This window comes from Embiotoca jacksoni, unplaced genomic scaffold (genome assembly GCF_022577435.1).
Source record: "Embiotoca jacksoni isolate LCO1_2020_lvr unplaced genomic scaffold, fEmbJac1.0.p SCAF_6, whole genome shotgun sequence".
Lineage (NCBI taxonomy): Eukaryota > Metazoa > Chordata > Actinopteri > Embiotocidae > Embiotoca > Embiotoca jacksoni.
In genome coordinates, this window is record NW_027185414.1 from 10,628,989 (window position 1) to 10,648,618 (window position 19,630).

The 19,630-nt window shown below is 40.9% G+C and overlaps 1 protein-coding gene across 2 annotated transcripts in view; it reads left to right on the forward strand.

Annotated features, from left to right (window-relative positions):
* The first annotated feature begins 1,144 nt into the window (after positions 1–1,144).
* LOC138212793 (frizzled-3-like) overlaps positions 1,145–19,630 on the forward strand; it is a 31,554-nt gene continuing 13,068 nt past the window's right edge. For both annotated transcript variants that reach the window (XM_069173355.1, XM_069173356.1), the window contains exons 1-2: positions 1,145–1,253; positions 2,212–3,109. In XM_069173355.1, coding sequence (XP_069029456.1) covers positions 2,804–3,109 — 306 coding nt within the window. In that variant the 5' untranslated portion in view covers positions 1,145–1,253; positions 2,212–2,803. The remainder of the gene's footprint in view (positions 1,254–2,211; positions 3,110–19,630) is intronic.

A 19,630-nucleotide genomic window follows, 5' to 3' on the forward strand; every position in this document is an offset into this window, starting at 1 on the left:
ACCATCCTGAGGCCATGAAGGATAAATATTGACAGTGTTGACTGATACAATCACAACAAGACAGTGGACGACACTAATCTTACACTAAAACATTAGGAAATTATTTTAAATCACAAGATGAATTTGAAGAATATTAATGTGGATTAAAATATTAGAAACATATTGAATTTTAGTCAAGATTACATGATATTAAAAATTATCCTATGTTGATCTTTTTTTTTTTTTTTTTTTTTTTTTTTTACATTTTATTGCATTGCAAAGTAAGTTACATGCAGAATGTAAACTGATGAGTTAATTTTTTTGATTTGGATAAAATAAAATTTAAAAAAACAAGGTGAATGACTAACACATCTTATTAATTTAGAGAAAAAATTGGATGTGAATCCTTCTGCCCTTTGTCCTCACATCATAACTCACATTAGCAGAAGCTGCATTGTTTCAGACTTTTATTCACTATAATATAGGTCAATAGGAAATATAAGAAACTGCTATTAATGATGACAACTTGAGTGGTCTTGGCTAGCCATTACAAACAGCACATATGTGTTGAGATGCCTCATGAAAATTATGGCCCAAAATAAATTACATTTGCCAAAACCTAATGCACAAACTGGTCGGGATGGAGGGGGGAGCAGGAAGGTTGGACTTGATGTTGGAACAACCGACTGAAGGACTAGTCAAATACACTGTGAGTGAAGCTCCTCTGGATGTGTGGCGTCCAGAGGTATGGCTGTAGAGTGCTGTGAAGGAACAGGTGTCCCATGTCTGAGATTTATCTTGAGTCGGCTACAGTCCATTCATAAATGTACTGCACTCCATATATTTTGACTTCTACTCTGTTACATCTCCGAGGCAAATATTGTACTTTTAACTTCTTTATATTCGTCTGACAGCTTTAGTTACTTTTAAGACTACAATTTGTATACCTGATCCACAATAATGGCAATTTGTCAATATAATAACGTACCTCGGCCTGTATAGCTAACAACCAAACATTTGTATACTGTCAGTAGGAGATTTATATTACAGTAGCCTCGCCTACTTTGCAGCTATACATGTATACATACAGTAATTCAGCGTGCAGCGTCATGTGCGGCCAATTCTGTCGCGTCTCTGCGCGGTCACGGTGAATCCGCGGTCCCGACGTGTCGGCGGCACGCTGCAGGCAAACCAGCGTCCGACAGTGGAACAACGAAGTGCTGCAGTGAGCGGAGCCGACGACCACCCGAACCGCGCTCTGGTCCTCACACAAGGTAAGGCATTTTTAATACTGTAATGTTAGACCACCGGAACAGTACAGTCCCCTTAATTCAGTATTATAAGGCAGGGCAGGGCAGGCTTTGGACAATAAATGGTTTAAAGGGAGTCGTGCACAATCAGCGCGCTGCTGCTGCTGCTCGGCTGAAGACGCTGCGGTGACACGGAGATTGATGGTCGGTGATACATTGGCGTGTCACCGAGTGTGGTTCTTGCTTCACTACAGCCAATATACCTCCACTGAAGGAGGCATTTAAAGGTTTCTAAAAAAAAACAACCAGCCGGCTTCTCCTCCCGGGGAGGAAAAGAGAGATAACTATAAGGTCGGTGCCCCCGCGGTCACCGTTACACAGGTGTTTGTTTTAATGAGTTATTTCGATAACGTTAGCTCCGCTACCAGCGTTGCAGGCGCGTGCCGATTCAGAGCACTTTGTAAATTAAACCTCGATTAATGGACACTCTTTTTTTTTTTTCTTTTTTTTTTTTAATTACTTAAATGGTGTTATTTCTCGAGCGTATTTCTTAAGTTTACGGTGTAGTTGTAAGGCCACCGAGTCGTTGCCCGGTCAGCCTCACACAAACATGCCCGGGGGGAGACTCCGATCATCCGCAGGTGTAACGCTCACCGTCAGCGGTCGACACTGGTTGTTGCGGTTTGCTTTGAATTTCTTTTCAGTAGTCCACAACGTGACCCTCAATGGTGAAGATAATCTGGCACAGAGGCGAGCCCAGACTATTTGTCTAAAGTCTTGTCGTGTGTCTGTCAGACTGCATGGTGTAGGTTTCATAAAATATTTTAATCCTCACCTCTGTTTGTATAGAGGAGGGTGTGGCTGATCAGGCAACAATACCAGATACACTAAACTTTATCCAAGCGCACTCTTGTTTTTCTTTTTTTTCTTCTTTTTTTTCCTTTCTCACCATTAAGCCTTTCTTTGTGTTTCAAACCTGCAGGACCTGCTTCATGGATCCAGCCCAGTGTGTCAATCTGATGTAAAACACACGAATTTGCGTCTTTGCGACATCATTTGGATGATCGTGACACGTTGTGTCAGTTATTTGAAGCATCTCTGGAAATCGAGCGAGAAACGCTGAAACGGAGAGGACACCTCCAACAGATGGCCGATGGTGGAGCTTTTATCTCAGGGCCGTCCTCTTGGTTTGCGGATGGGGCAAAGGGGTGGGCGGGGGGGGCTGTTTTGGAGTGCCAGGAGGTGGAGAGCAACCATGTAATGTTTTTTAGATGAGAAACAAGTCGGACATTGCATTTAAAGGACCGCTCCGACACACCCCGAGACAAGCGACTGCTACAATGGCTGGCGAATTTGAAGACTGACACAAAGAGCCTACTCATGAATGGGGAGTCCACCTCAGTTCAGTTCAGGGTGCATATACAGTGTACCCGCCTCGTGGATTTCCGTTGATTTCATGTGGCTTTATTGCTTTGAACGCCACCACTGCTGCAAAATATGGACTCGGTTGCTTCAAATGTTGGCTATCTAGTGGCTGTCTAGTCGATATCATCCCTCTGAGACCCTGTGGAGAAATGTCTAACATTAAGATGAAAGCCCCTTTTGGAAGAGGATCTGTCGAAGACGGGTTTCCAAAATCTGCAACAATCAACTGCAGACGAAAAATCCCCTTCGGTTATTTCTTCATCCCTCTCTTCCTGCTCCTCTTCTCTCTGGTTACACCCGCTCTGTCCATTCATATGGAGTTTATAGAGAGCCACAGTGAGTTCAGCTGTGAGCCCATTAGACTGAGAATGTGCCAGGATCTGCCTTACAACACCACCTTCATGCCCAATCTCCTGAATCACTACGACCAGCAAACGGCCGCACTCGCCATGGAGGTAGGTTGTTTGTGCCTGTCGTTCAGGCAACGCGTGCGTGTGTGTGCGTGTGTGTGTGTGTGTGTGCGTGTGCGTGGGTGTGTGTGTGTTATGGGGAAATTGGATAGCTGCTGCAGGGAATGAGAAAGGTTAAATTATATGTTGTCGTTTCTTAGTGTACAGTGCATGGAAATGTGTTTTCAGGATTAAACTCCTCACCACCATACAAAATGCAAAGGTCTTTGTCTGGGTGACAAGGTGCAGAAATGGTAAACATCTACAAAGGAACAGCTCGCGCAGTTTAACATTGTGGTGTCACGTTCCTGATAAGGACAAAAGAACCTCATATACCGTGTAAGCGGCCGGTGTCAGAGTTAGTGTCAGGATAACTCGCATATAATTGTATCTGAAATGGAAAATGTCACTACAAATATTGTTTGCCAAGATCAGATTACATTGCACTCTCATTAGCGTAGCCTGAATTAATCCTGAGGCAAATTATCCATCCACCCGTCCATGTTCTGCTGTTTATCCAGAGTCAGGTGGCAGCGAGCTAAGCAGGTTAGTCCAGATGTCCCTCTCCTCGGCAGTGTTTCCCACCTTCTCCTGGGGAATCCCAAAGTTTCCCCGGGCAAATTAGTGATTTCATTTACTTAATCAAGGTAGTCTTGTTTTAGTTTATTCTGATGTTTGCAAACCGAGCAATAAAAGCCCTTAACCAGCAAAATTGTTGAAAGTAACCCACATCCTTTATCGTCAGTGTACACAAAGATGGTTTGCATCGAAAAAAAATGGAGGATCCTTGTTTTACACCGAGAAAGAAACGGGTAGCTCTTTTAAAGCGTTGCCTCGACACTCAAAATCTACAGGCTGGTGGCGACACGACGGGACGCAGGGGTGGAATATCAAAGATTCAACAGGAGCAGGGAAACAGTTGAGAAAGGTTGATAGCCGATCTACGCTCCTCATGTTACAGCTCCATCTTCTCACTGCATGTTGCTGTCCCACGTAGACACAGATGGATGTGGATGTACTCACCGAGGGACTCCCGACCTTTTTATTTGAATGCGAGCTGTAGCTGACAGACAGAAGAGGCTATCTGATCAGCAGCAGAGGGAAGAAAACATATTTCAATGAGGCGCTTATGTGATTGATTGTTCCAGAGAAACGTGTCTTTGTGTCAGGGCATTGGTTTTAAGCAACAGAGGAGGAAAAGGGCTGTGTTACTCAGTCTGAGTGCAATAGTAGACGCACACTATCCATCTATATCATGTTACCGCTCTCTCCTACTCCTTTGTTACTCCCTCGAGAGCGAGAAAGGGCTCAGAGCAAGGTGTTGCTCAATAACCGGACTGTAATTACCTGTTTTCAGCCAAGTATTTGTTAGTGCCACAGGCAACGTATGGCACTGTAAATGTGATCCGGACGTGTTTGGGTGGTTAGTTGTACTAAAGTACTGTTGGTCTACCTCGTCATTTCCTAACTATACATTTTTTTAATTTATTTTTTTATTCCTAACAAACAATGAACACAAAGGCAAAATCATTAGAGGCAAGGCCCAAGCTGTATTCATTGGAAAGTCCGGTTGAGTTGTTTTAGTCTCCAGACCTTTAGTTGTCCTGTTTCTATGTCTTCATCCATTCGTGGTTTATAGGTAGTCCCACGACACATGCTGACTGGGATAGTTTTGTCCATGTTATGGCTACCCTGCAAGTGCGGTTTCTAGTTTGAAGAGCACAGAAGAGCAACAGATACAGTCAGTTGAATTAAATCTGCCTCCAGCTGTTCGTAGTTGGCATATTAAATTACCCCTTGTTGAAAAGCAGATGAATTTGGACATGGTCAATGTTTGTTTTGCTTGTTGCATGTTTAATCTCGGGGGATTTTTATTTTTAGTTCATGTTTGGTTTATATTTTCCCATGTCAAAGCCATATTTTTGTCAGCAAAAAGATCAAGCTAAAATTCTCTGTTCGGCTCTGTGAATATTTAATCACAGAAAGGGATTTCTAACAATCTTTCCATGTCAAAATATTCAGTGCGGGACTCTGTCATTATCGCTGCTGTCGCACGCTTTATTTTTTTCCCCTTAGAAAGTCAAGGGATTAAGAAAAACAGCTTTATTTTGGATTGACAGGCATGCATTTTGAATTTGCTCAGTGGGTTTTGAATGGATGCTATCAGTCCTATAATCGGAGGACTCACTCAGCACATTAAGCACCATGCAAATGTTCCAATCAAGTCGATTCCCCAGAGTCATGTCAAAACACGCTGTGTCAGCGATTGTAAGAAGCGTCTGTTGTTGAACTTGATTTGACCCAGATGAAGAAGAAGCCAAGTAACTGACACCTTCAGTCCCTCCAGTCATGGACGAGACAGCTTTCTGAAGATGGTTGAGTAGCAACATGAGCCCTGTTAGTTTTCCTGCTCTGGTTTGCTTTGACCAGGCATGGTAGTCCTTGTGGGAACCCTGCAGGAAATTTAATAATATCTCTCACTCGACAACGGCTGCATAACACCAACCTGTGTGTGTGTGTGTGTGTGTGTGTGTGTGTGTGTGTGTGTGTGTGTGTGTGTGTGTGTGTGAACATACACATGCAAGCACATGAGTTTATTTGGACGTATGAGAGTTCAAGTAAATCTCAAACTGAGCTCCAAATTATGATTTTAAGAGGGTACTTATTTGCAAAGATCCCACACTTTGTTTCACTTATATCAACACAATATCAACTGTAATTATTGTCTTATTGTCAAATATGTTCAATATCAAGACTTGATGATGAATTTAGCATTACTTTACCTTCAGACAGGAAGCTATTATTCCTTTTGTCCCAGTGATGTCAATAGGGAATTATCTGAAAAGCCATTTAACAGCCAATTAAGATGTGTAATTCCTTTGATTTCCAGAAGAGAACACAGTTTCTTGTTAATTCTGCAAATTCCCATGTGTTAATATTTGTTACAGACATGAAAATGGGCCCCCTTTCTAAGAAAGCCCCCACTGGGCTGATGACGTTATTGTGCCATTTGTGTTCTAGCAACATCAGTTGAATCCTCACAAAGTCCGAGCTGCCGTCCAGCACATCTGGGTTAACATGTGGATGTTCTTAACAAAATTCTTCTTGTACAAAGCAGATTTTGGCACCGTGTGCTTAGATATGTTTGAAGGCGTTATTGAGCTTATAGAGCTATTGCAAATACAAATGGCTGTGAGGAGCAAACCATTGGCATTTGTTTGGCAGGTAATAAAGAGCTGTTTTGCTCTCGAACAATGTCAGCGTCTGCCTAACTCAGTTGTTTGTGTTTGGTTATTGGGACAGTGTTATGGTTTAAATCCCTTCATAGTATGAGATCATTTTTAACATTAAAGATCAGCCTGATGGAACCAGCTCTAGTTTCAAGGATGGTCTCCAATAGAATAGCTTTGTTGTGAGAAAGTCCAGAAGTTGTTTTTTTTACCATTGAACCCAGTAGTGATTCGGCGATTCATCCAGAAATATCAGTGTGAGTGTGTGTTTCTGTGTGGGAATTTTTCTTGAAATAAAATGTAAAATAAACAACTGCTGCCAAATCAGCGTGAAGCATTTGAGATGCCTTAATGAAACTGGAGCCATGGAGTCAGCTGTTGTCGTCACATCACATGATGAATGTTTGCTCCGTCTCAGTGGCAAAGCTTTCATATCTTGGCTCTCTTGCTCAGTAGATGGATTATTCTAGTGAGCTGTCATGTTACTTTTATTTTTGTTGCCAGTTTCCTTCAAGTCATAGGTTGAGACATATTTAGGCCGTGGATTTGAACACATTTTTAATAGTGTGCTGTTGTGCCTTCAGTGAGTCCTCAGTTTTGACTGACATTGGAAATTTCACCTTTTTCTGTCTTTTGTTTTTAAAGACTAGCTAAACCCAAAATTGATTATGCTTGATTGTGATTATGATTTTGTGTCTGTCTGTGTGAGTGAGTGAGTGAGTGAGTGAGTGAGTGAGAGAGAGAGAGAGTGAGTGATTATCGTCCTAGGCCACACTGATTTAGCGTTTGAGTGACATACTCGACGGACAGCGCTGTATTGTTTTTTTCCTGTGTGGAATTGCTGAGCTAAGTGCTAACTCCTCTCGTACTTCCTGTGAGTGAGTGAGTGGCAGGGGAGGTTATCGGTGCCAGCTGTCATCTCTCACTGGTGCTAACAAGCTGTTAATCTCTCTCTCAGTTCCACAATGATGACATTGATTCCCACAGACCATCGACCACCCCATCTGCCACAATAGTCAATTAAACCTGAGGGGAGAGGGTGAGAAGGACTGAAACATAAGATGGGGGGAGGAGGGGGGCGTGAAAGGCAAGAAAGATGAATTTAGGCGAGGAGATTGTGTAACTTGTGGAAATATTTCCTGGGGAATGTTTTTGTGTGCACTTACATGTTTGCATACTTTTGGGGCTGAATTGTAGGATAATGATCTTTATCGTCCATCTGCTACAGCATGATATGTTTCCCAGACGATGTTGCAGTAGGTTGTGACATTACTTAACGGTCTGTGCATGTTAGACAGAGATTTAGTTTCATGACATCATTGGGATTGTGTGTCAGAACTGATCACACGGCTTGAATTTAATGTTTTGTTTTGTTTTTTTTCCTGAAAAGAAAAGATTATTGTTGTATTATTGTAAGAAGTTTTTCCTCTAAAATTATATGATCAAGTTTATATTTGAATGACAGCTGGCCTGATGCTTCCTGTATGTTAATAAGGTTTTTAATAAAACACGCTTCACATGTAAGAAAGATAATATAATTTAGTTCAAAAAAGAAAAAAAACCAGAATATTTGTGTATAGAATATCTGGTGGGAAAGGTGGCACAGAAGACAGGATGTTTGTCTGGACAATTCTGGCACAGTCTTTGTCATTTGGATCCTGGAGTGAAAGACATTGCGGAGCCTCTGGTCCGACCCTCAGTTTAGAGAATAGAGCCCACTGTTGTAAAGCAAATAGACAGCCGTCAGTCACTAAGTTTACATGGCCACCTCAAAATCAGGTTTTGGCAAGAGTTTTCAGGGAGGATTGTGAGGGCTTCTTACTGCAATGACCCGAGTACTATATAACTCACCTTTGCAGCTTATCAGTTATTGCATTTTCTCCCAACAGCCGCCTACATTTATAAGCCAGTGCAGACAGTTTAAATGTATTAGAGATAAAAGACACTGGAGCCCGAAGGTGGTTATTTCCCATCCATTTGCTAATGCAGCTTTCAGACTGAGAAGAACAGAAGAACAGGCTCAGCTGTAGAGTGCACCGTTTTTCCTTTGAGTGTTCAGCTGCTGACATCAAGTCATTTAGACAGTTCTTTTTTTTTTATTATTGTATTAAACTAACATTTAAGCACTGCTACTTGCGTTTTGTTTTTTGTTTTTTCTTAGTTTACTCCACTTCAGTTGCAGCCATACTGTCCTTGTCATAAGTCATGTTTATTCACTTGTGTTATGGACCACAAAAAGAATTGCATTACTCATATTTATTACCAAGGAATTAGATTTGTTTTTTTGCATGGATCTGCCTTATATTTAATTGCTTTCTCTTGAACTCCTTTTTTAAAATGTTTTAACAATCATAAGAACTGTCACTTAATTGCGGGCTGTTTAACACTTTATTCATTCTCCTACATTGTTTTTAAATCCATATTTCTCTTTGATGATGCCTCGTGCAGCTCTTAAAATGATTTACTGAGACTTGTATTATGATTTATTTGTCATACTTAAGATCTTTTGAAGACTCGTATCTGCAGTCATGTAGTCCTCATCGCCATGTTGAAAAACAACAATGGAATATGACAAACTGATAGGCCGACCTTTGCATATTTAATCATTGTGAAAAGATGCTTGAGAGATTTTTTTTTATCCCACAAAACCACCCTTATTATATAACTCCACCCACTACAGAAAGGAAGCAGATTTGAAATCTGTTTTACGCATGCTTAACAATGGAATCAAAATACATTACATTACATTTCATTTAGCTGACGCTTTTATCCAAAGCGACTTACAATAAGTGCATTTCAACCATGAGGGTACAAACCCAGAACAACAGGAATCAAGAAATACAATTTCTTCAAGAAAGCCAAACTACAAAGTGCTATCAGTAAGTGCCATTTTAAGTGCTACCCATTTCGTTTGCTTTTTTTTTTTTTTTTTGTGAAACTCATTACAATTTCAGATGATTTCACATGTTCATTAGATATGAGAATAACAGAATGAGTAGAACTGTGGTTCAGAAAGTCAATGTTCAGTATTATGAGTTGCAGAAGAAGATGGATTAATCCGTAGCGGTCACAAAAAGAATAGGAGGTAGAGGGATGAAGTGTTAAAAGAAGGAAATGTGTGGGCCAGTAGAGCAGAGAAAGAATGTCAGAGACTAAATGGAGGAAAATACTGACAGACTGACAGGTTGTGTAAAGTCTTCAGAATCTACTGTCTCCGCTGTTTGTGTTTCTCTCACCATGGGGTCCTGTCCTTCAAAATAAGACTGCTCTGTTTAAGAAGGGCCACCCCGGGGCCACCAGGTCCCCACAACAGAGTCTGTATGTGGGACAAATGTGGAGAGTTCGAGGCTTGTTGTGCTTAAGTGTGGTCTCTTGTGGGGTTTTTTTTTATACTTTGTGTGCATGTGAATACGAAAGAAAGAATTTGTGTGCGTGTGTGTGTGTGTGTGTGTGTGTGTGTGTGTTTTTGTGCATCTGAAGAGGCTGATTACCCTATTCACTCTGTAACAGACAGACGGGTCCACATTCAGTTTAAAAGTTCCTGTTTACTTCAGTTGAACTCTTGATTATCCTTCTTATTCTGACAGTCTATCGAAGCTGCCAGCCCAAATGAAGAAATCATTTATTTATTCGCAGAACAAAGGCACTGCCTGGTGCTGTTTTTTTGGCAGACTGTTCCCATCTACATCGCTGCCACCACCGCTTATCCAGCCTCACAATGCCTGGTAAAGAGAGATTTGAGGAGAGATTGGAGAGATTTGCTGAAATGCTGCTCTCAAGCCTGCGGTGGTGTATTGTATTGAATTCCCTCACCTAATAACAATTCTCAGTGTTATGAATGTATCGTCAGCTTGCTTTAAAACCAGTAAAGATGTACAGTACCGTAGTAACACCAGCCCTCTACCATCCTCTTTTTTTAAACCACGCTTGAAGCTCAAACATATTTTCAAAATGTATAAGGACTGCAAGTAACAATAAAAATCGGGCAGTAGTGAAAATTGTCCATCACTCTTTTTTTTTGGAGCTAAACTGCACGTCTTTGAATTTCCTGTTCTTTTCAACCAACTGTCCAAAACAAAAACAGATGTTCAAAGTACAATAACATGAAAGAAAAAAAAATAGCAAGTCTTCCCACTAAGATGGCACCATTTTTCTTCTTGTTGGTATTGCTTTTATTAGATTGTGATGGTGAGAATACACAAGACAGATGTAGGACGTGCGGTAAAGGTGCTTTGTTTAGAAGTACTGTGTCAATTATTGTCAATATCTTTGCTGCAAATCGCTCTGACTCATCACTTATTTTCAGCACTAATGCATAGCGTGGAGTTGTGAAGCCTTTTGGGGTACAGTATATTAGCTATCTATTCATGCCTCCACCATGTCCTGACCTTAGTGATGTAATGATCACAGTGAAGATCCATCTTTCTCTAAGCTTTTAGTATTGATGTCATTCATCTGTTTCTTGTTTCTCTTTTTTAGATGTTTGTGTAATGTCCAACCTGCTTTGGCACCTCCATGCACCCCCTCCTAAGTCTGTGGGACATATAGTATGTATTCTGTACAGTGGTCTACACATTCAGTTGGCGTGGAGCCCCTCGTGTTCAGCGGTGATACAACATATAAATATAGGTTATCCATGTCTTATGGTCTTAATCTGAACCCATGACCTAGCCTGGGAACTCTGTGGTAGTGTGTGTGAGTGGTGAAAGATGTTTAACCCTTACTGCTAAACCCAACTTAGCACTAACATACACACAAACATATATACACACACACACACACACACACACACATACACACAATCATTGATCCCCTTCTCACGCAAAGCCACTCAACACAAGGCAGCTCTAACATTTTAAGCATAGGACCAGCATCAGATTTAAAAGCTCGAGGGCCACTAATTGTGCACTCGTCGAGCCACATGCAGCTCTCGACTCTCCCAAAATAGCTCCTACATAAATGCACATCGAGCTTTTAAACAGTACAAATCAGTGCCAACAGTGAATAACTGGACTACAATTTGACATTTGAACAGTTTTGTTGGGATTTCAGACAGTAAGGTCGCTTGTATTGTCGCCTCTGCAACAACTTCCATCTGGCATAATTTGCAAAAAGTTGTATTCTTGCTTTATATATACATTAAAAACTGAACGATGTCCAACAGATAAAACAGCATGTTTTATGACAGTTTCTCAATGTTTTGCTGAAATCGAAGAGTATGTTCTCTGGCTAACAGGCAGTGAGTTGCACTGCTGCATGTGGTGCTTGTGTACATCTCTCTTCGATCTATTCTATCTCCCTCTCTGCACTGTCCAACCCTAACATCCCACTCATCCTGTGACTTGCACAATTAATCCTAGTAAGGCTCCCTCTCTAGCTTTCAGAATCTATTAGTGAACTGTATCTTTAACATCCATTTCGATCAGCATGGATGCACAATAATCATTATTCTTGTGATTCTTGTGTTCATTCATTTTATTACCTGAGGATAAAGAGCGAATATACCCTTTGTGTTAAGAAGCAGTATGTATTGATTTTGTGACACGTTAATATAAACACAGGAGATGCAGTATACACTAAACACACAACAGATTTACAAAGATAGTGATGTGATTTAATTGAAATCTGAGCATTAAAAGTGAATTGTACAAGGTCCTTTGTTTATCATTTATTGAACTGAAGATGAACAGATTTGTATTAATATTAATATAATATTTTATAGTTTCAAATCTACACAGTACAGTATACCTTATATTGTTTTGAAATGTAATGTAATCTGATTGTTTCAAATGTGTACAGTATGAAAGACAGAAAATCCTGATTCCTTAGAGTCTAGAAAGAGTGTTTTTTTCCCCCTGACTGTAGCAGAATATGTAAGTGATAAGCAGATGGATATGCACAGGCGGCTTGGATGGTGTAAGGACGTGTGTGGGTGATCTGATTCAGCGCTATTGTCACACTCTTGGCTCCCCATCTACATCTCCATCAATTCATTTGACCCTCTCTCCTACGCTTCTCAGTTTCTTTTATTCTCATGTTCACACTTCCTCTGTGCTGCTCGCGGTGCGAACATGTTTGCTATACTTTTTTGGATTGTGCACCCATTAAAGGAGTCCTATCACAATGTGAGTGCGGGTGCATGTGTGTCTGCATTATCCTCAATGAGACATGGTCCTGTGAGAGTCTCCACATCACCTGTTGCCATGGTAGTTAAATAGGCAGAGAAGGAAAGGGAGCAATGGAGGGAGGGAGACCGGCAGAGGAGGGGAGGGGAAGGGAGGGAAATTGGATGATGAGTGCTTGTTCTGGAATAAATCAAGGAGAGAAGGAGGAGGGAAAATACTGCAAATAGAAGGGAGAGAGAGGAAATAGGAGATTCATACTTGTAACCAAGTCATTTGGTTGAAGAAAAAAAAAAATGCACACGACTCTGGAGTGCTGTTTAGAAGAGTTATCACAAGTCTTAGAAACCAGTGATAGTAGATCAGAGTAGTCGTGGAGAAACACGGTGTAGCTGAAGCTCTGCAGCTGCACCGGTGAGAAGAAGGCTTCAGTTGTTGTTAATACAGGTGTGAAGCAAAGACACGCAGCAGCCTGGAAGAGTCACCCTACAATTTTAACCTTGTTCATTGTTGTGTAGCAAAGGCACACATGACTGACTAAAGAAAGATGTCATTCAAGTGAGTTCAGACTGTATCATAGATGATTGACAGTTCTCTTCTTAGCATAGCTAATAACTTTAATCTTTCATCTTTCTCCGAAGCTTCAGACTGAGTTGCAATTTTGTGTGACTTCATTCATCCATCCATCCTGACATTGTGTACATGTTTGCTGATTTCTCGTTGGGAAAGGGAACATGTTTTGTTTTGTTCCAGCCAGTTAGGCCCACCAATGCCATTTTTGGCGAATAGGGAAGCTGCAGTCGTGATTACTTACTTAATTTGACATAAGTTATTTTTTGTAAATCAACTTGCATTAGCTTGTATTTGTTATTTGACCTTAATTTAGCTTGTTAGGCATGTAGGAAGATGACTCCATTCCGTTCGCATTGGCACCAGATCTACATAATTCGTTGGACAAATCTTAGATTTGAGCAAAAAATCAAGGGTCTGAAATGGAACCAACCTAAAACTCTGCACTCAAACTCAGTGAATACATTGGAGGGAAAATTGATCATTGTAGATGTAAATTATACCTTATTTACATCCACAATGCTGAGATTTAATTAATAAGTTTCAAAAATGTAGAGAAACAGCGGATCATATGGTATTTAACCAGGTCTAAACATTTCTTAACGTGTACTTCCAGATTCAGGTAGGGATAACTGGGAATATAAGATTGTCTGTTAGGCTACAAATAGAATAAGTATGGCTGTTTATATGACAAATTTTTAAAATGGACAATAAGTCTCATGTTTTCCCCATGTGGAGAAGGCATTTTGAGACAAAACTATATATGAGCTAAACCAAAAAGTTCAAAGATGAAATTGTGAGTTTTGTGAAAAACAAACTGGATATCAAAGGGAGAAATGCGTGTTGATCGTTTTTTTTCAAAGATTTCTTAGACTGAAAAAAAATTCAGGGATGAGGATGGTGGAAAAACAACGCACTGGATTTGGCACATAAAGAAGAGACAAAGTATGTTGATAGTGTGGCTAAGTCGTTTTTGTCAAACATGAAATGAGAGGAAAAAAAAAGTAGGGGAAATCAATGAATGCTGATGTTGGAAAGGGAAAAAAAAAAAAAGAGAAGTGGAGGTGGACAAGAGCATGTCAGCGTAATTGCCTGGAGTAAATGGGAGGCAAGAAAAATAAGAGATGAATACAGGAGAAAGAAGAGAGGAGGAGAGGAGGAGGGGAAGTGAACGTGAAGGGGAATGCTATTAAAGGCTTTGTCCGCGCCTCCCGACTGAACGATGGATGGACACGGATAAATGAACAAATGAATGAAAGGGGGAGAGAGTGTGAGAGAACGGTGCCCCTTTCTTAACTGTCTTTTCAGAGATTAGGGAGGAGAGCATCATCGTGTGTGCAGTTCATCTATTCATGGACAGCGCCTGTGAGAGAGGAGACGAGGCAGAGAGAGAGAGGGCGAGAGAGAGAGAGAGTGTGTTCGAGGCTTGTTGTGCTTAAGTGTGGTCTCGTGTTTTTTTATACTTTGTGTGCATGTGAATACGAAAAAAAGAATTTGGTTTTATGGTGTGTGTGTGTGTGTGTGTGTGTGTGTGTGTGCGCGCGCGCGTGTGTGTGTCTTGGGGTGTGAATTTGTCTAAGAACACATTTGTCGTGTTTGCATTTTGGTGAGAGAAATTTTAAAATGCTGCTTGAGATGAAATCTCGCCTGTAAGAGTGGAGAAGCTGGTGCAAAGAGATGGCGCAATCATGTAATTACATGACTGTGAAATGCAACAATGCACTTCTCTTACACTGCAGGCCGCGAGAAAGAATAATTGCCACTAATGTATGGACGCAATAAAGGAGGATGCAGTTAATAGTGCGAAAGAGAAATAGAGGGATCGAGTGGCAGGAGGAGAGCAGAAGCAAAAAGGAGTATTATCATTTTCGCAGCAGGAGAGAGAAGGATGTCGTTCTCGTAGCTGGCGGAGAGACGATGTTGTGTTGTAGCAGGCTAATGGAAGTAGAGCTGATGTGGTCTGACAGCATTTGTGCTGCAGGGCATCACTGACTAATTTGAGAGAGTTGTGGTGTGAGACGGAGAGGAAGGAAAATAAATGGATAGTGTGAGAGGATGATGCGTCCAGATGGACTTTGGCAAAGGTTTAGTTGAGGAAAAAGCCAGATTCTTCTCATTTTAATTCCTCCTCATCTGTCACAAACAGGTGAAAGTAATGGTACCTTCTATGAGGGCATTAAAAGATCGATTTTTAATTTACAGGTTCAGCAGACTGAGGTTACTTGATAGTCATTTCATATAGATATCCCATAAAAACACATATCAGCAAGACACACAGTCCACGAGTTTCTTACCAGACGAAAAAATGTTTGAATTTCTAAAACTCTTTTCTTTATACATATCTTGTTATTTATAGCAGTCTAAACAAACATGTTGACTGATGACTGAGGTCTTAAAGCACTTTACAGAACATTTCACCATCAAAAACGCAAATTACAGTCACTAAAAATCACTGATAATCTCCAGGAACGTAAAAGACGGTTTCAATCCAGGACTATATTAATTATATATCTTATAGTCGCGCACCTCGGAACACGGAGTTGGACTACTTTGGGAAAGTGTCAGAGATATCTGAAGACAGCATTGCCTCACGTTCAGGAGCTGTTTCTTTTGAGGCTTAGACCCAACAGCCTGTCACCTTGATCTGACCACAACACAAAGCTGGTGACAGTTTCAGGAAGTGTGTGTATGCGTGTGTGTTCGTCGAAGGTTCTCACAGTCTAAACACTCCTTGCAATCCATTTGACTCCCTAATCCACCGGGAAACCGCCACTCTTTTCTCCATTCCTTTCCAGTGTTCTCCTTTTTTCCTTCATCCCTCCCTCCCTGCTTTTCCACGACTCCTCCTCCTACACTTGACAAAGTCTATGAGTTTCTGCAGAGTTGGCTAACTGGATTTTCTACAACTGCTCTAAGCACCAAACCAAACACACACACGCACACACGCACACACACACACACACACACACACACACACTGGATAAACAGACTACTCGAAGATATTACACATTCAAAGTGTTCATGCCTTGGATATGAACCAGAATCAGTGCACTGCATTTGCAAGGAGGAAGGAAGAAGTGTAAGATGGAAAAAGGGGGAATTCAACAATGAAAAATGTAATTAGTTCAATGATTAGTTAGGGATATTAGACTGCAAGTTAACACTGGCATCAGCATAGTTTGTGGTTCAGCCAATTGTGAGAGAATATTGTGCGCAGAACTGCCGACTGTTAAAGTCTGAAGTAGCAAACCATGTCGTGAAGACTCAAAAATGGAACTTGATTTTCCCAAAGCGTTGAATTATTGTGTTGTAAGTGAAATAAAAAGAAACTGGGCAATAAGTACAAATTATAGCACGAAATTGTGGCAATCACATTTGAATTTCATCCTTTGCCTGCAGGTGTAGGCAAAGACAGCTGTCAGCAGTTCTCAACTTTAGCTTTGGACAGCATTCCTCAGCATAACAAGCCGTGTGTATACTGTACAACAGTGTCCTGTCACACGGTCACCATATTTTTTATGAGCTTTCATCTAACACACTCAGTAAACAGGACCACTAGGTAGGAAACAGCAAACTGATTCAAAAAGTTTCCACATGCACGACTCCTTCTAGTATTTTAAGTGTTTGTTTGCACTGCTGTCTCTTTGCCTCCAGCTTTACTGCGGTTATTACTTTCTATCTCTGGTTTGGTAAAGTAGAATTACTTGCGTTACGTGACCGTTAATCACATGCCTCTTACTTTCTGTCGTTCATGTCGTTTTTCTTTGTTGATTTTCTTACTTAAAGCTTTTTTTTTTTCTCCTCTTATTTCTTTCTCTCTCCCTCCCCCTGGGTTTCTTTGGAGAGAGCAGAAACTTAATCCCTCTATTGAATGAGAGGTGGACCAGTCAGGGCTGCCCCCCCCACCCCCCACCCCCGTGTCAAAAAAAGAGCACCCCCGCTCCTCATTCCTCTTTTCATTCCAAATGCTGAATTCAAAAGCTCTCGCTCACACACACAATTAAGGTTTTTTTTTTTATGTTGTTTTTGTTTTTTTTAATTTTTCATCCTGCATTGTCCCTTAACCTATTAGTATTTGCTGTTTTCTGTTAGTGACATTTGTCTGTGATATTTTGCTGAATAGTTAATAAATGCAGCATCTCTTTCTAAAAACATTGTAAAGAAGAGGTTTAAATGGTAGTTGTTAAATATCTTTGACACTAAGGGTTTAACTTGTTAAAATAGGGACATCCTCTAATGATAGCAGTGGGATGGCATAACTTATAAAGCATAATCCTTCTCATGCACAGCAGTTAAACCAACAGCACTCATACTGCAGAAAGGGCACTTATGAAAGCTGATTTTCAAATGTTACTCTGAAATGTTTCTCGCAAGTATACAGTATTGTCCCATGACATAGGTCAGGTCGCCATTCATTCCATTTAAATCTGTGTGGGGGAGATGTCAAGTTGGAGTATTGCATGATGGATGATGTTTTGGTAGCCATGGTTTGCATGGAGAATTTTGATAATAGTAGATTTTAATTTCTGCTCTATTTAGGTTTAGTTCAACTCATTTTTCACTGAATTTAGTTTTTACTTTTAAATAACCCAGTTTTGACCTAAGTTTTAATTTAACCCACTAAGTTAAGTCCACCATGGTGACATAATGCAGCAGTGCTGACTACTATGTAGAGTCATTTCTTCACAATTAGCCTGGCTGTGTTTGTACGTATGTACACTACAAAATGGGTTTTGCCATATCGACACTTATTTACACCTGATTTTATGTCAGCAATTTGCTATCTGTTATGTCATTATATTGAAAAGAAATATAAAATTGAATTAAAACTGCAAGCAGTGATATGCGGGCCCTTGCACGCAGCACGTCGGGGATCCAGCGGGTTGGGGCCGCCCATGACCCCAGCTTCAGAGCTGGACACGACCTCATGGCCGACCCATGAGGTCGTGTCCAGCTCTGAAGCAGCACAGTAGACCACTGTACTGTCTTCAGCGCTGAAGAAGGAGTCGCGGCGGCGAAAGAGTTTCATGGAGTTCACTCAGAGCTTCCAGTGACTTAACCAACAGTCTGGTGAACTCAACAGGTAAAAGATTCTACTTCACCAAGGTTGATATTAATGGTTCAGATTCCACCTTGGCCTGTTGATGGTGATTCAACTTTTAGTGAAGTTGAAACGTTTTGAGAAATTGAAAAAGTTTTGCATGCACACATTACAGGAAGATATTTAATATCACTGCAGACCCCCTTGAAAACATGTATATCTACTATCCAAAGAATGTCTGCAGCAGTTTTGGTCGCATTTGAAAGAATATTTGTGGACGGTGGAGTTATAGGTTGCAGTGAGCTAAAGATTTATTACAATGCAAACCATCTCCTGGGAAGATTGGTGGTGCAGTGTTGCCTTTCAGCGGTTCAAGTCCCCCCTTTGTCAGGACTTTTAAAAAAAAAAAGTCATACTATAGCAAAAAGTGACCAAAATAATAATAATATGACTTTCGGTCACTCTTTTTGGACAACATGTTATAGTATGACTTTTGGGTCACTTTTTGGCCCCCACGCCACGGGCACAACCATCGAGAAAACAAATTCTTTTGATAACTTTTAATTCCAAACATGTTAAGAGTGCACAGACTAAATTTCAAGTCGGTTCAACAAAATTTGTAGTTCATTAAAATACAACATGTGCGAATCGCCAAAAATGGTGACTAAATTCAAAATGGCGGACTTCCTGTTGAGTTGACGTAATGGTGCAATGGAACTTTTTTGTACGTCTAGGTGTGATACACGTGTCCACTTAATTTCGTGCATGTAGGTAAATGTAGCCACCGGGGCCTCTGTTTAGGGGGCGCTAGCGAGCCATTTGGCCACGCCCACTCACGACTCCACTAAAATACGAAATCTTTCGCCGGGACAGACGCGTGTACCAACTTTCACGAGTTTTTGAATACGATAAAGCCGCCAAAAATGCAGTTGTTTGCGGAGAAAAATAAGGAACGAGAATAATAATTCCTTGGATAACAATAGGGCTTTTGCACCATCGGTGCTCGGGCCCTAATTAAAAAAGAAGCACACCACATTACAAACACTTTGCCTTTGTGAAGGACGACGGTATTAAGCTGCAACTCTGTGCTGACGGTCTTAAATGGTGGTCACTCACTCAGCGATGGATGGTGAGGGTCGTGCTTTTTCAATGCAAATGTAGTTGCTCATTAATTTATGGCAGTGTCTTATATAATCACACATTTTATGCAAACCCAGTTCAAATGAAGTGCAGCCGTCACATTCATTGGTGATATTCCAGTATCACAACCAACCATAAAAAAAAAAAAAAAAAAAAAAAAAGATTCCCTTTGATTGTATGTGATGGCTCCGTCTATGTGCTGGGTTGTTGGTCTCAGCACAGCTGTGCTGTAGAGCTGGTTGTTTTTTCTTGTTTGTTCCAGGACTCGGACACAGTGTGCGCATTGCCTGGCGTCTTTAATGACTGGAAACGTATTCTGTCCTGTGTTGTCAAGGCGATTCAGTCCACCGTAGACTGAGCGAAGGAAAGAGAGAAAACAAGCAGAGAGAGATTGATTGCAGGAAGCTGATGCGCTGCACATCCA